The sequence below is a fragment of the Aedes albopictus genome, chromosome 2 (genome assembly GCF_035046485.1).
Source record: "Aedes albopictus strain Foshan chromosome 2, AalbF5, whole genome shotgun sequence".
Lineage (NCBI taxonomy): Eukaryota > Metazoa > Arthropoda > Insecta > Diptera > Culicidae > Aedes > Aedes albopictus.
This window is the reverse complement of record NC_085137.1, coordinates 24,834,708-24,852,602: the sequence shown is the minus strand read 5'-3', so window position 1 is coordinate 24,852,602 and position 17,895 is coordinate 24,834,708. Positions and strand designations below refer to the sequence as shown.

At 44.1% G+C, this 17,895-nt stretch overlaps 1 protein-coding gene across 1 annotated transcript; it reads left to right on the top strand.

The window, feature by feature from the left end:
• The first annotated feature begins 3,062 nt into the window (after window positions 1–3,062).
• LOC109429646 (retinaldehyde-binding protein 1) lies at window positions 3,063–14,162 on the top strand. Its single transcript, XM_062849320.1, has 6 exons — window positions 3,063–3,440; window positions 4,271–4,377; window positions 10,350–10,503; window positions 10,572–10,876; window positions 10,944–11,094; window positions 13,884–14,162. Exons 1-6 carry the CDS (start codon window positions 3,107–3,109, stop codon window positions 13,943–13,945), a joined length of 1,113 nt encoding a protein of 370 aa, XP_062705304.1. The 5' UTR covers window positions 3,063–3,106; the 3' UTR covers window positions 13,946–14,162.
• The last annotated feature ends 3,733 nt before the right edge of the window (window positions 14,163–17,895 follow it).

Below are 17,895 nucleotides of genomic sequence, written 5' to 3'. Positions count from 1 at the left end.
AATCTACGACGAACTACATCCCCGCAACTTCGACATCGTGGCGTTGCAGGAACTTTGTTGGACTGGACAGAAAGTGTGGAAAAGCGGGCATCGAGCGGCTACCTTCTACCAAAGCTGTGGCACCACCAATGAACTGGGAACAGGATTTATAGTGTTGGGCAAGATGCGACAACGTGTGATCGGGTAGCAGCCGATCAACGCAAGGATGTGCATGTTGAGAGTTAAGGGCCGTTTCTTCAACTACAGCATCATCAACGTCCACTGCCCACACGAAGGGAGACCCGATGACGAGAAAGAAGCGTTCTACGCGCAGTTAGAGCAAACATACGATGGTTGCTCGCCGCGTGACGTGAAAATCGTTGTCGGCGACATGAACGCGCAGGTAGGGAGGGAGGAAATGTACAGACCGGTAATCGGGCGAAACAGCCTGCACGCCGTATCGAATGATAACGGCCAGCGATGCGTAAACTTTGCAGCCTCCCGTGGTATGGTAGTCCGAAGCACCTTCTTCCCCCGCAAAGATATCCACAAAGCCACCTGGAGATCACCCGACCATCAAACAGAAAACCAAATCGACCACGTTCTAATCGACGGTAAATTCTTCTCAGATATAACCAACGTCCGCACATACCGCAGTGCGAATATAGATTCGGATCACTACTTAGTCGCTGTATGCATGCGCTCAAAACTTTCGACAGTTATCACCACGCGTCGAAGCCGAACGCCGCGGCTCAACATCGAGCAACTTCGTAACGTAGAAGTGGCTCAAGACTACGCGCAGCAGTTAGCAGTGGCCCTACCAACGGAAGAGCAGCTTGGCGCAGCTACACTTGAAGATGGCTGGAGGGACATCCGATCCGCCATAGGTAGTACCTCGGCTACAGCACTAGGTTTCGCGACCCCGAATCACAGAAACGACTGGTACGACGGCGAATGTGAACAGTTGAAAAACGAGAAGAATGCAGCATGGGCGAGAATGCTGCAACACCGTACGAGAGCGAATGAGGCACGTTACAAACAGGCGCGGAACAGGCAGAACTCAGTCTTCCGGATGAAGAAGCGCCAGCAGGAAGAACGAGATCGCGAAGCGATGGAAGAGCTGTACCGCGCTAAGGAAACACGAAAGTTCTACGAGAAGCTGAACCGCTCGCGCATAGGCTTTGTGCCACAAGCCGACATGTGCCGAGATAATCACGGGAATATTCTCACGAGCGAGCGTGAGGTGGTCGAGAGGTGGCGGCAGCATTACGATGAGCACCTCAATGGCGACGTTGCAAGTACCGAAGGTGGCGTGGTAACAGATCTAGGAGTACGTGCACATGACGAAAGACTTCCGGCCCCTGACCTTCAAGAGATTGAGGAGGAGGTTGGCCGGTTGAAAAACAACAAAGCCGCTGGAGCAGATCAACTACCAAGCGAGCTTCTAAAATACGGTGGAGAAGCACTGGTGAGAGCACTACACTGGGTCATTACCAAGATTTGGGAGGAGGAAGTATTACCGGAGGAATGGATGGAAGGTATCGTGTGTCCCATCTACAAAAAGGGCGACAAGTTGGATTGCGGGAACTACCGCGCGATCACACTACTGAGCGCTGCCTACAAAATACTCTCTCAAATTTTATGCCGCCGTCTATCACCGATTGCAAGAGAGTTCGTGGGGCAATATCAGGCTGGATTTATGGGTGAACGCGCTACAACGGACCAGATGTTCGCCATCCGCCAGGTGTTGCAGAAATGCCGCGAATACAACGTGCCCACACATCACTTGTTCATCGATTTCAAATCGGCGTATGATACAATCGATCGAGAACAGCTATGGCAGATTATGCACGAATACGGATTCCCGGATAAACTGATACGGTTGATCAAGGCGACGATGGATCGAGTGATGTGCGTAGTTCGAGTATCAGGGACACTCTCGAGTCCCTTCGAATCTCGCAGAGGGCTACGGCAAGGTGATGGTCTTTCGTGCTTGCTGTTCAACATTGCTTTGGAGGGTGTAATAAGAAGAGCGGGGATAAACACGAGTGGGACGATTTTCACGAAGTCCGTTCAGCTGCTTGGTTTCGCCGACGATATTGATATTATTGCTCGTAAATTTGAGACGATGGCGGAAACGTACATCCGACTAAAGAGTGAAGCCAGGCAAATCGGATTAGTCATTAATGTGTCGAAGACAAAGTACATGATGGCGAAGGGCTCCAGGGAGGAATCACCGCGCCCGCCACCCCGAATTCATATCGACGGTGATGAAATCGAGGCGGTTGAAGAATTCGTGTACTTGGGCTCACTGGTGACCGACGACAACGACACCAGCAGAGAAATTCAGAGGCGCATTGTGGCAGGAAATCGTGCCTACTTTGGACTCCGCAAAACTCTACGATCGACTAAAGTTCGCCGTAACACGAAGTTAACCATCTACAAAACGTTGATTAGACCGGTCGTCCTCTATGGGCACGAAACATGGACCCTACGTGCAGAGGACCAACGCGCCCTTGGAGTTTTCGAACGGAAGGTGTTGCGTACCATCTACGGCGGAGTGCAGATGGAAGACGGGACTTGGAGAAGGCGAATGAACCACGAGCTGCATCAGCTGCTGGGAGAACCAACCATCGTCCATACCGCGAAAATCGGGAGGCTACGGTGGGCGGGTCACGTCATCAGGATGTCGGATAGCAACCCGACTAAAATGGTTCTCGAGAGTCATCCGACCGGTACAAGAAGACGTGGAGCGCAGCGAGCTAGGTGGGTCGACCAAGTGGAGGACGATCTTCGGACCCTACGCAGAGTGCGGAACTGGAGACAAACATCCATGGATCGAGTGGAATGGAGGCGGCTCCTAGGTACAGCAGAGGCCACCCCGGCCTTAGCCTGACCGATACGATACGATACACATAATCGAGTATTCACCAACCTACCAATAAAAAAAACTCATCTACATCTCATTATTCAAATCATGGAATCACTTGAGCCTCAATCTTCAACCCTGACGAAAGAACTAAAAATTGCATTGCTTCTTCCAATTTATCTTTCACCCGCACATCGTGGCAAAGCGCCGAACAGTAAGAACACGCTCAGCTGCTATACCAACTAAATCCCCGACTAAATGCCTTCTCTCTTCTCTCGCTGGCGTTCATTTGGATCAGTCTGTGAATGGTTTCGGCCGAGGGTGTTTGTGTTTTTGGTTGAGTATAGAACATATCCACGCGCCGCTTTGTCAGTCAGTGCTTCTGCGTTAATACCCATCAAGTTGGTATCGGTCGGAAGAACAATGACCCTACGGTTGGACGAGAACAAGCTGCCCTACATCGATCTGGGGAAGGACGTTCAGCTGCGATTGGATTTCACCGAGTACAGTGATAAGAAATCGTTGGATAAGGCCCAGGACGAGCTACGGGAGACGCCAGAGGTCGTCGAAAGTGCACTTAGGGAGCTACGAGCAGACATGTCCAAACACTGCACTGCACGAGGAGTCGATGCTCAAACACACCACCGTGGGTGTCAAGCCACCACCTAGCTCTCCGTGTTTCAGAACGAACACGCACCGTGTCTGGCTCAACACCGGTGTCGGTGGCGGTCCTCAGGCACTGGGCACGGTGTTTGACGCTTCGGGTAACACGGAGCCCGAGTGTTTCCGATTAAGCAAAACACTCGTGCGAGTTCAAGCGCTCGTTGCCGTTCATTCTCCAGCACCAGTTGCAAATGCTGTTGGTCGACGACGAGAGTGAAGTACTTGGTGGCTCCTTTTGTGTCTTTCTCGTCCCTTCTGACTCAGTGGCACTGATGCAGCCAAGCTACCACGCACTCTGCCGAGCTCACTGCTTTGGTGTTTTATACAATCGGAAACACTCGGCCTCCGTGCCCAACCAAAACTGAAACACGGAGCCGAAACTGAGGCTCGAGTTATAACACCGACACGAGTGTTTCGCCAGTCGCACTGCGTGTTCATTAGTAGAAGCTGAACGAAGGTGGTGATATGAACACACACGGTGGTGTGTTTACGGGCAAACACGCCACCGGTGCGGCACGGTTTGGTGTTTAGCCCATGTCTGGCTACGAGTGTTGCTGAGCGGTAAGAATCGAGTGCATCTTGATCACTTGACGTAGATAAGCTGCAATTTTGTGGGGCAATATTTCCGGCGGTTTGCCTTCGCTACTTTGTTATGGGAATAAATTTAGATCAAGTGATAAGTGGATGTCGATAATGAGTGTGCTGCATTTTTGAGTAGACGAATAAGTAGTTCCGATCTCGAATTATTGACTATCTTTTTTCCTCTATCAGCTGACAAAGACATCAAGGTGCCAATCGAAGATGATGCGTTTCTCAAGAAGTTTCTACGCCCCAGAAAATATTATCCGGAAAGTGCCTACGAACTGGTTAGTATGAAATCAGCGATTTATTTGTGTTAACCGTAAAACAGGGTAACTTTGATATAGGCTATTTCGATTTGGTGTTAATTAAAGGAAAGTGGCATTGTACATATGATCGATTACTTTGACTTTTTTGGAGTAGTCGTGTGGCGGACACCTTCACTGTCCCACGGGCCTCTCATAACTTCAGATATTTACAATCATGCAATTCCTGAAATGAAAAATATTTTAACCCTTTCTCAACGCACTTTAAATGGAGTATCAAAATTCATACATTTTTATCGAAGCAGTCCTGTAAATGTCATTGACTTATCAAAATAGGTTCAATCGCCTAAATAAGCAGAACCAGGAAATAAGTTATAGGGTAAAATATCATAATTTGAACTGAAAAGTCAAAATGTTGACAATTTGAAAATTCTTTTAAACGACTTACTTTTTGGGCAAATATTGTTCGAAGAAGGTGATAAACAGCTTTCCGTAGCATGGACTGAAAAGATTACTTTAAAAGCACGAAAATACACTATTGGAAAGTCACTGTGATTTTAGCCATTTTCTCCCAGAGGAAGCTCGTTTTCAGTGCACTCGCACAGCTCACGCATTGTATCACACGCTATATGTGAATACGTCTTATTGAAGCTTGTTTGTCGTAGAATCGACTATTATAATTATATTCCGCAGTATTTATCATGATTTTTTTTTAATGAACGTAACTTATACTTGGAGATTGTTATCTCAAATTGAACCAGTTGAAACTTTGATTTGAACTAATAAATGGGGTGTGCTTCCAGTGTTGGCCTGCAGACTGGCACTCTTAGACCACTCTATCAGCTACAACTTTTCCAAAGACTGAATTCGAATATCTTGCCTCATCAATGAGCTACCGAATTTTATTCACAATCAAAATCTTTACTCATGATTAGGGACAATGAAAATTCGTGGCAAAATTTCTTAAATTTCGCAGACTACTATTGTGAATTTCGCGGCAATTTCGCGGTCCTATATTTTTGACCGTTTTGTCGAAGAAAACTCCAAATTTGCATGTTATATGAGTAATTTGCTTAGTTTTGTGAGGAGTAATCATAAATTCACTGAAAAAAAGAGCAAATTAAAAAAAAAAATATGAAACAAATATATATTTAAAATGCAATAAACTCGTAAAAAATTTTACACTGCCAAATGTTATCAGTCAACTTTGGTAAAATATTTGTAATTGTTGGTAATTTGTATGGTATTTTAACAATTTAACCCATTTTCGCGGCATTTCGCGGAATTCTTCAAATTTCGCGGCCATAGCCCAATTTCGCGGATTTCGCGGCTTCCGCGAAATCGCGAATTTCCATTGTCCCTGGTTAAGCTATTAGATGGGCATTTCGCAGTGCAACATACCTTACCTTACCGGTCAGGCTAAGGCCGGGGTGGCCTCTGCTGTACATAGTAGCCGCCTCCATTCCACTCGGTCCATGGCTGTTTGTCTCCAGTTCCGCACTCTGCGTAGGGTCCGCAAATCGTCCTCCACTTGGTCGACCCACCTAGCTCGCTGCGCTCCACGTCTTCTTGTACCGGTCGGATGGCTCTCGAGAACCATTTTTTCAGGTTGCTATCCGACATCCTGATGATGTGACCCGCTCACCGTATTCTCCCGATTTTCGCGGTGTGGACGATGGTTGGTTCTCTCAGCAGCTGGTGCAGCTCGTAGTTCATTCGCCTTCCCCAAGTCCCGTCTTCTATCTGCACTCCGCCGTAGATGGTACGCAACACCTTCCGTTCGATAACTCCAAGGTCGCGTTGGTCCTCTGCACGTAGGGTCCATGTTTCGTGCACATAGAGGACGACCGGTCTAATCAGCGTTTTGTAGATAGTTAACTTTGTGTACTGCGAACTTTATTCGATCGTAGAGTTCTGCGGAGTCCAAAGTATTTAAGCACGATTTCCTGCCACGATGTGCCTCTGAATTTCTCTGCTGGTCGATTACATCACCGTTATAAATTCGGGGTGGCGGGCGCGGTGATTCCTCACTGAAGCCCTTTGCCACAGACAAACAGACGTAACACCTTGAACGATTTTCATGGAAATCCATCGCCCAGTTCACACTACCACCACCTGGTGGAAAAGTTGCACGAATCACTGTGTTGTGCTATATCGCCAACAGAAGGCGCTAGTGTGAAACGTCAAACGCATAGAAAAACGATGCGCGCGCCTCTGGTTGTGAAAGCCACAACTATGAAAATTTAAAATGTTCGTTGAAAGCGTAGTCGATGGAAATTTCGCAAGTGTTACGCCTGTTTGTCTGTGCCTTTGCCATCATGTACTTTGTCTTCGACACATTAATGACTAATCCGATTCGCCTGGCTTCACTCTTAAGTCGGATGTACGTTTCCGTCATCGTCTCAAATTTACGAGCAATAATATCAATATCATCAGCGAAACCAAGCAGCTGAACGGACTTTGTGAAAACCGTACCACTCGTGTTACTCCCCGCTCTCCTTATTACACCCTCTAACGCAATGTTGAACAGCAAGCACGAAAGACCATCACCTTGCCGTAACCCTCTGAGAGATTCGAAGGGACTCGAGAGGGTCCCTGATACTCGAACTACCACATCACTCGATCCATCGTCGCCTGTGGGCACGTTGTATTCGCGGCATTTCTGCAACACCTGGCGGATGGCGAACATCTGGTCCGTTGTAGCACGTTCACCTATAAATCCAGCCTGATATTATCCCACGAACTCTCTTGCAATCGGTGATAGATGGCGGCATAAAATTTGAGAGAGTATCTTGTAGGCAGCGCTCAGTAGTGTGATCGCGCGGTAGTTTCCGTAATCCAACTTGTCGCCCTTTTTGTAGATGGGACACACAATACCTTCCATCCATTCCTCTGCTAATACTTCCTCCTCCTAAATCTTGGTAATGACTCAGTGTAGTGCTCTCACCAGTGCTTCTCCACCGTATTTTAGAAGCTCGCTTGGTAATTGATCTGTTCCAGTGACTTTGTTGTTTTTCAACCGGCTAACCTCCTCCTCAATCTCTTGGAGGTCAGGGGCCGGAAGTCTTTCGTCCTATGCACATACTCCAAGATCTGTTACCACGCCACCTACGGTACTTGCAACGTCGCCATTGAGGTGCTCATCGTAATGCTGCCGCCACCTCTCGACCACCTCACGCTCGCTCGTGAGAATATTCCCGTGATTATCTCGGCACATGTCGGCTTGTGGCACAAAGCCTCTGCGCGAGCGGTTCAGCTTCTCGTAGAACTTTCGTGTGTCCTTAGCGCGGTACAGCTCTTCCATCGCTTCGCGATCTCGTTCTTCCTGCTGGCGCTTCTTCATTCGGAAGACTGAGTTCTTCCTGTTCCGCGCCTGTCTGTAACGTTCCTCATTCGCTCTCGTACGGTGTTGCAGCATTCTCGCCCATGCTGCATTCTTCTCGTTTTTCAACTGTTCACATTCGCCGTCGTACCAGTCGTTTCTGTGATTCGGAGTCGCGAAGCCTAGTGCTGTAGCCGAGGTACTACCTATGGCGGATCGGATGTCCCTCCAGCCATCTTCAAGTGTAGCTGCGCCAAGCTGCTCTTCCGTTGGTAGGGCCACTGCTAACTGCTGCGCGTAGTCTTGAGCCACTTCTACGTTACGAACTTGCTCGATGTTGAGCCGCGGCGTTCGACTTCGACGCGTGGTGATAACTGTCGAAAGTTTTGAGCGCATGCATACAGCGACTAAGTAGTGATCCGAATCTATATTCGCACTGCGGTATGTGCGGACGTTGGTTATATCTGAGAAGAATTTACCGTCGATTAGAACGTGGTCGATTTGGTTTTCTGTTTGATGGTCGGGTGATCTCCAGGTGGCTTTGTGGATATCTTTGCGGGGGAAGAAGGTGCTTCGGACTACCATACCACGGGAGGCTGCAAAGTTTACGCATCGCTGGCCGTTATCATTAGATACGGCGTGCTGGCTGTTTCGCCCGATTACCGGTCTGCACATTTCCTCCCTTGGTATCTGCGCGTTCATGTCGCCGACACGATTTTCACGTCACGCGGCAAGCAACCATCGTATGTTTGCTCCAACTGCGCGTAGAACGTCATCGGGTCTCCCTTCATGTGGGCAGTGGTTGTAGTTGATGAAACAGCCCTCAACTCTCAACAAGCACAGCCTTGCGTTGATCGGCTGCCACCCGATCACACGTTGTTGCATCTTTCCCAATACTATAAATCCTGTTCCCAGTTCATTGGTGGTGCCACAGCTTTGGTAGAAGGTAGCCGCTCGATGTCCGTTTTTCCACACTTTCTGTCCAGTCCAATAAAGTTCCTGTAACGCCACGATGTCGAAGTTGCGGGGATGTAGTTCGTCGTAAATTATCCTGTCACATCCTGCGAAACCTAGTGACTTGCAATTCCATGTTCCAAGTTTCCAATCGTAGTCCTTTTTTTCGTTGCGTGGGTCTTTGCCGATTGTATCGAGTCATAGTTTCTCCTATGTTATTCGCAATGGGGATTTTTACGGGTGGCTTATTGGGCCTACGCCAACAATTCTGTCTCGCCGGAGGGCCATCGTGCCAGTTCTGTTTAACGTCCCAACCAACACTGGGACGACCACACTGATGGGGCTACCACCTTGGATCTATCTGGGCGTGATGCAGCATTTCTTACTCATCCGCTCATGCCAGAACAGACGCTGATGATTAACCTGGGCTTGTTAGGGGAATATCTGTAAGTAAAAAGAAAATCGCGTTAAGTACTATTCCTTTGAATTCCACTAAGAATTTGCATCCTTTGACAGATACGTATTTCGACCTCAACTGTAAGGTCGTCTTCAGTGTCTTGTACTTGACCCGACTTGACTCAAGTCAAGTACAAGACACTGAAGATGACCTTACAGTTGAGGTCGAACTACGTATCTGTCAAAGGATGCAAACTCTTAGTGGAATTCAAAGGAACAGTACTTAACGCGATTTTCTTTTTAAGAACAGACGCTGTTTGAGCTGCACCTCCTTGGTGAACAGACGCTCGGGTCGTACCTCCTCAATCTAGTTGAAGTCAGAAGGACAACAGTGCCCAGGCTGCACTACCAGCTAAGCACACAACTCTTAGCTGGCGGTCTTTGTCATCGCTTGACTCGTGGAAGCATGAGGTAGGAACTTGTGAGGACCAGAGCTATATTGGAAGCTCTCCTTATCGACTCACCGTTTTGCACACCGATGCAGTGCAGTGTTTCTTATTCAGCCGCTGAATACCAGGACAGATGGGAACATTCTAGGTTATTCAAACTACCATGAAGCTAAGCTCTTGAAAATCTACAACCGTCACACTAGTTGCATTCGTTATAAATTGTCAGGCTACACAGCCAAGTAGAATCCATGAACCTCTAACAATAGTAAGTGTCACAACAAGATGCTTTTGAGATAATGGTGTAGTTCAGGCCAGTGAGTAATATAATATGATATAACCAACAAAACCTGACCAAGACCGTTTTAAAATCATTTGTTATGATTTATCGACACCGTAAAATACGTAAAGTGTAAGTTTTCTCAAACAAGCACGCCTTCACGGAGTCTCCAGGATATTCAATCGTACCATTTGATCATGTTGCGTTGGTCTACATGGCAAATCTAGGTGCCTAGAATTAGATGTACTGGTTCAGTCCCCGTAATTCCTTTCTTATGTATCTCCAGAATGATTGAATAATCCAAAATATAGCTTTGGGAGATTCTAGAATATTTATCCAATGTGGTAGAATAAATGTAGCTATTTAGTTGGATAAAACCAGTAACTGTTAGAACTTATGTGCTGAACTCAAGATCAATTTTTATCCAGTGTATAATAACGTTTGAAAACATTTTGGTCCCATGGATTCTAGGGAATAACTAGATGTAAAAAAAAATATATAAATCGTTAGAGCTAATAATGTTACCATGTTTCACGATTAATACCGTATTGCTGATGCAATCCGTCTAAAGCATTACTTTTCACTCTCCGAGCAGCTCAAAAGCTACCATAAGATGAAGACCAAGAAGGACTTTGTGTTGGACAACATTACAACCGATGCCATCCGGATAGCTTTGGAAGAACGAGTAGTACAGCTGCTTCCAAACCGTGATGCACAGGGACGAAGAATGATTTTCCTGGAGATGGGAGGTACGTTTTCAAACTTTATTTATCACAGTTTCCCGGTAATAATCAATTTATTTTTCTCTTTCCTTTAGGCAAATGGAACTGTTCCAAAGTCCCGTTTACGGAAATGATTCGTGCAACCCACGCCCTACTCACAATTGCCTCGCTGGAGCCACTTACCCAACTGAACGGCCTGATCTACATAGTAAATTTTGACAAAATGAAACTATCGCAGTTGGGTCAGTTCTCGCCAAAGTTCGTCAAGCACAGCCTGGACTACGGGCAGAAGAGTGCATCGATGCGGGTGAAAGCCATTCACATCATCAACAATGCGAAGGTGTTCGATATGCTGTTCATGATTTTTAAGCCTTTCATCGGGAAGAAGTGGAGTCAGCGGGTTAGTGGCGAAAAATTGATCCATTACGGCGTACAGAGCTGGAATCAATGATGGTTTCCCATTTTAGATATTCTTCCATGGCAACAATATGGGATCGTTGCACAAACATGTTGATCAGGCATGTTTGCCGACATCCTTGGAAGGCAGCTGTGAATATCCCGAGATGGACGGAAAGGTTCTTGTGGAGTTTCTGGAGCATTACCAGGATAAATATGATGGTGAGTAACTTGTTTGCTGATTAACTAAACTTGTTCAGCGCCAACTATTCAAAGAGATCTGCTATAAGGTGCGAGCACCAGTTTTGGCCAGTCTAAGAAAAATATTTTTGAAAAATAACCAAACTACCAATATGTCAAATGAAATGCTTACATCTATATTTTGAAGGACAAATGCAGAAATCAAGCTAATTCTTGATGTTTGCATTGCAAGTGGCGCTGGCCAAAATGCAGTACTGCTGTATCAGTTTTGGCCACATTCTCAACTTTGATTTCTATTTTGGCCAAACATCCCGAGCAGAAAAGAATAGCAACTGAAAAACATATTTTGGCATTAATCTTGAATACAACCATTCCTTGATATGCCCTTTATTAGGTGGACATAAGAGGCAAAATAACAAAAACGAATACCTTTATTTTGTATGAAGATCACATTGGAAATAACAAATGTTGTTATTTCAATAATGAATGCATACCCAAAATTTTAAGCGCTATATTCGTTATCCAAAAGGTATTGAATAACAAAGTTATAACATTTTTGTTATTGAATCGTGTCTGGCGTTCGCCAGATTTGTTCGATAATTTCATGATGTAATAACAGAACATGTTATTCAATTATTGCACTGCTGAATCAAGAAATATCACATTAATACCGAACTCTGCTCAAATTCCTCCAATTGTTATTGTGCTGTTCCCATAACATTTTGTTGAATAATATAATAATAACAGGTTTTGATATTAGAGCACAGGTTGTTCTTTGCATGATATTAGTAAGGTATTCCCTTCTGCTCGGGATGCATATTTCCTTTTGGAGTGGCCATAACATAAGTACCCTGGCCAAAATAGGTATATGAGATACCAAGGGGCTGGCAAAGTTGTAGAATAGACTGTTCTCCGTCAATGTTTATCTTATTTATCTACATATTATCCTATTCATATCTATGTATCTAAAATGTTGCAATATGTCAAAAATTACATCTCTCAAGCTCGGCTGTGCAAATCTCGGCAATTGTAAATCGAGATTCGGCATTCTAAGTTAGGTATGTTGCTATAAAGTTAAAGTGATCCATGCAACTACGTAGACTCATTTTTGGTAATCTAGTCTAGGACTAATAGTCATCCAAATGAAGTTGAATACTGAAGCTACGCTGAGGATTATTTATCTCAGTGTAAACATATGAAACAGAAAGCCAATAAATATATTTCAAGTTTTTGCTATTTGTTTATGCTTGCCAACGTCTATCTTAAACAGATTGGCACGATAGGTTGCCCTCCAGTGACAAATTTGCAAAGATTATTATCGATCATCAATGAACCATTCGCATGCGTGCCATTCTTGTTCCGACTTCATGTACTCGCTTTTCGGAAAGCTAGTTTTAAGCACATCGCTGTTCCGGAACATGATTAGCGAAATGATCAATCGCAGGAGGTTGCTTCCGTTGATAAAGCATTCATTGACCGTTTTTGCTTTTGCCAATTAGCAAATTAAATCATGTGGAACGGTTTCTACTCATCTCAACTTTGTTGTGTTACTTTTGTAAAGTCTTAGTTAGTTTTTTAAGATCTTTGATTAGAATTCGTCTGCTTCGTCTTTCCATGTTTCACTTATACCGTACTAGCTGTCCCGGCAAACTTCGTCTTGCCAATCTTTTAGTGGTTTGACAGCTTCTGAGCTTATTCAGGCACCGCACTCTAGATTGGTTTAATTTCGATCGTGTCGATTTTCTTCCCAGCTTATGAAAAATCCGTACTTTACGTGGTACTTCATCAATTTACCAACTTTTTTAGTTGATTTTCGTAACTTTTTATACATATAAACACAGCCACCATGAATACGAATCGAAACGTGCAAGGGTCATGCTGATCGGTTCAGCCGTTCGTGAATTTTGTTGCCTCAAAGAAGCTACAAACTCATTTTTATATATATAGATAATATATAGATATATATAGATATACTAGCTGTCCCGGCAAACTTTGTCTTGCCAAGCTGTGGTGGTTTGACAACTGTTGAGGTCATCGCAGCAACGCACTCTAGATTGATTTAATTTTGATCACGCTGAATTTCTTCCCGGCTCATGAGAAATCCGTACTTTATCATTTTTTTTACTTTTCTAGTGGATTTTCGTAACTTTTTGTACATATAAACACAGCCACCACGAATACGAATCGAACCATGCAAGAGCCATGCCGATCGGTCCACCCGTTCTTGAGTTTTGTTGCCTCAAAGGAACTTCAAACTCATTTTTATATATATAGATATAGATAGACTAGCTGTCCCGGCTTGGTCCCGGCAGACGTTGTACTGTCATTTTGATTGTGATTGTTTGACAACTGCTGGGGAGTCATTTTGGCACCGCACTCTAGATTGGTTTTATTGTGATCGCTTTGAATTTCTTCCCCGCTCATAACAATTTCAGTAATTTTATAATTGCTCTTCTTTTTAGTTGATTTTCGTCGCTTTTTTTTACATATAAACACAGCCACCATGAATACGTATCTAACAATGCAAGAGTCATCCAGATTGGTTGACCCGTTCGTGAGTTTTGTTGCCTCAAAGGGACTTCAAACTCATTTTTATATATACAGATATAGATAGACTAGCTGTCCCTGCAGATGTGGTACTGCTATTTTGGTTGTGGTAGTTGACAACTATTGTGGGCTCATTCCAGCACCGCACTCTAGATCGTTCTATTAGATTAGGTATTTTGTTGGTCATCATTAGTTCATTCAAACATATACATTTTATTATTTTATTTATCTTACCGAATTACTATGTTTTCTTTATTTTTCAGCTCTTAACTCTTATGGATATTTTGACAAAACTAAAGAAGCAGAATCACAACCCAGCGACTGACCTCCTAAACTAGGGTTCCTAATCTATAATAAGCTTGATATTATGGGTCGGACTACCGGAGTCCTAAGTATTCAAACAAAGGGAATATATTGGATCACGTTGGTGTGATGATTTTACGATACTTTGGTATTGATTTAAGTTATTGAACAATTATTTTTCGAAAGAGTATGGTCAAGGGCATCGAAAAATAAAGGAATCTGGTCAAAACTTAGTGGTTATTGAATATCACAACCTTCTATAACCTCCAAAATGTATTGAAGAACACAACGCGAGTGGTAATGCTGCAGCATGTGACCCGGCAGAACGTGAAACGTTGCAAACAGAAGCAAAAACAGGAGACCCACTTCTTACGGGAGAAAACAAACGCTGCCTGAAAGAAGCAGAGTGCGAGAAAATAGAACTACTGACGGATCCGTCATCTCGGCATCATCGATCAGTCAGGTCAGATGGTCAGATTTCTAGAAAAGACACTTAGTCCATCATTTTTCATAGCCCTGTGCGGTTGATACCCCAACTAACATTTATTGTGAATGTAAACGTCAACAAAGCGTCCTCAATACGGCTTGATGCTGAGTTCCTGTGTTGTACATATGGACGGAAGCTTCTATGCAAGCCCTATACCAATGAATCTGGCGAACTTAATCCACTTGTACATGCTGTGCGATCAGCTTCTATGCCACCTAGTCATAGCTCTTTTCTCGGCTCCTATTTTACCACTAACTGAATCTTGAGAAGGCGCTTTTTCAGCCTTTTCGCAGTTGTTATATAATAGTTTTACGGCATCCCCAAATTAAACGATTAAATATAATTAGGTTATGGATACCGTGACGCAATACATGTAGAACTGGAATTATCACTTTTTAAATTGAATAATTAATGCCGCTACTTGGAATCGAACTCCCGATCTCCGTATCCACTGGTCCCGATGATATCCTCGCTGCCACACTGCTATGTATAAATAACTTAGAAAATAGCCCGTTTTGTTTTACTCCAGACAAGGCTTCATAATTGTGCCACAAGAAACCTTACCCAGCTTCATCTTGCTGCAAAAGCTTATGAAACGTCAAACGCAATAATGTTTACATTGAACAAGCTGTGTGGTTGCGCCAACAGATTCTTCTTCACAGCTTCTAGCTGAAAGAGTGTTCTTTAAACTGCTAGGAAGCGCTGCTGTTTTGTGTTTTGGCAACATTACAAAACGTACTGTATAAAAGCAGCTGTTGTAGTGGCTGAGACTCTTACTCGATTTGCACATCTTCCGGCATTGAATTAAAGTGCAATAAAAGCAACCCAAATAATTTCACAGCACAGACATGGATAGCTGTAAAGAATTTGTGTAGTAGCTATATATCCCGCTTAAAGTGTGTTCTGACAATAATGTTTATATCCGACAAGCCGTGTTGGTAAACCAACAGTTTCTTTATTACAGCTTCTAGCCGTAATGAAATCGCATAACGGCCTTTAAAGCGCTGCTGGTTTGGGGATTTGTCAGTATAGCGAATTGTACTGTATAGTAGCAGCTGTTTTGTTATTGGGGACTCCTATTCGATGTGTTCAAGTATTCACATCTTCCGGGAAATCTCCCGGAGTTGGAATAGAGTGGAGTAAAGGCAGCCCCAGTGACAAGCAATGGATTTCTGAAAACCGAGTTTGGTAGCTGTATGGTGCTTGTTTTGCAGTCGTGTATTAGCTTATGATTTATTTTTGAATAGCTTTCCTTTTATTCAGCGTTGATTGCTTTTACTCGATGGTTACACAACAGAAAGCAAATGACTGAAGCTTATAACGCTGAAAATGTTAGTTGGGACTGTCGTATGGCGCTTTCAAGTCGATGCGTTAGGACCTTGTATTCACGTCAAAGTCTGATCTCTTGTCGACTTTGTGGATGAAGTCAGCTTGATAACTTCTCATGACGTGACTGACGACGATACATGATCTAATATGGAACTGTGTCGGTGACAAAACCTCACACTGGAAGTATTCTGACTTAATGGTGGTACGGTGGAACATCTCCAGGACGTCCTCCTGGGAATCCACAGGGGCATCCGAGATTTCTCCCAAGTGTGGAACTCCCAAATGTGTTGGAGTTTCTTCTGGGATTCCCAGAGAGTTCATGGCGAGATTCTTCCTGAGGTTTATTTACACTGATAGGCAAAATAAAGTGCCCACCCCGTCATTTTTTGAATTTCTCTCATTTATTTGGTTGAAATAAAAGTAAACACACTGCAGTTTTTTTTCTAAAACTTCTTTTTAATATTCTTTCAAGTTTTACTTACAGAACAATGAGTAAAAAGAGTTCGACTCAAAGAAAAAAAAATCAATTAGTATTATAGAAAAAAAAACAGGGACAAAAAAAAGTGCCCACTACATTTTGGCTCCCGGGAAAATAAATTTAAGTAAAAGAAAAGCGTTTTAATAGTTTATGTGTCCTCCTTTGGCCTTCAGGACCAGTCGCAGGCGCTTTGGGATGCTCTCCACCAGGTTCCTTCGGTGCTGTGGATCAAGCTCTTCCCAGGCGTGCTTGAGTGCTTCAAAATAGTTGGATTTGTTAGTAACGCCAGTTTTGTCAACCCTGGTATCTAGAATCGTCCACAAATTCTCTATGGGGTTGAGATCCGGGCTTTGTGGACGCCATTTCAGCGGTTTGATCCGACAAGACCGGAAGAAAGACTTGGTCTTCTTGGCGGTATGCTTCGGGTCGTTGTCCTGCTGAAATACAAACTTTTCTTCAAGGCCTATTTGGATCAGTGTGAATCCTCCAGATTTTCTCGCAGAATGTCGATGTAGGAATCTGCAATCATTATCCCATCGATTTTCACGAGACTACCCACTCCACTCCAAGAAAAACACCCCCAGACCATCACATTTCCTCCTCCATGCTTCACCGTGCCTTGGATGCGGTGATCCTGAAGCTCCTCACCCGTTCTGCACCACACACAAACCCGCCGCTTTCGATTGAAAAGGTCGAATTTCGATTCATCCGTCCAGAGAACTGTTTTCCAGAACTCAACGGGCTTATCAGCATGCTCAATAGCAAACTTGAGCCGTTTGGCTTTGTTGGCCTTGCTATTAAATGGGCGCTTCCGGGCAACCTTGTTAATGAGCCCCTGTGCTACAAGACGGCGACGAACAGTTCGACCAGAAACTGATAGCTGAAGGGTTTCCTGAATCTCATGGACAGCAACTTTCAGGTTTTTCTTTACTTCGCGCATGATCTTGGTGTCCGTTCTTGTACCCGTTTTGCGTTTCCTGCCTCTACCTGGACAATCCACCACTGATCCGAATGGTTTTTTGTTTCAGAAGATTTTTTTCCAATCGCTGCCTTGTTAATGCTGTAATTCCTAGCGACAGCCTGGTGTGATTCGCCGTTTTGCACATCACGAACCACCAATTTTCGGATACACAAGGGAAATGCATTCGAAACCACTACGTTCTCCATTTTTTTTTTCAACCTAATCAAACGCGTTCACGTAAACAAATGCACCAGATCAAGCCGTTTGCTTCAACACATGTCAAAATCTCAAAACATAAATAATCGAGAGGTCTTTCGCTGGAAGCTTATCGAAAACATATTGATTTTCGAAGTGGGCACTTTTTTCTTTAATACCAATTGATTTTGTTTTTCTTTGAGTCGAACTCTTTTTTATCATTGTTCTGTAAGTAAATAATACTTGAAAAGAATATTAAAAAGAAGTTCTAGAAAAAACTGTAGTGTGCTTACCTTAATTTCAACCAAAAAAATGAGAGAAATTCAAAAAATGAAGGGGTGGGCACTTTATTTTGCCTATCAGTGTAGGACTCCATTTGAAGATCCCTCTGGGGTTCTTCCTGGAGTTTCTTCTGAGATTCCTAAAATGGTTCCGTTAGGGATTCCTTCAAGAGCTCTTGCCAGGATTCCTATAGGGGATTCTTCCAGTGATTTTTTTTCTGGATTTCTCCTGAAATCAATT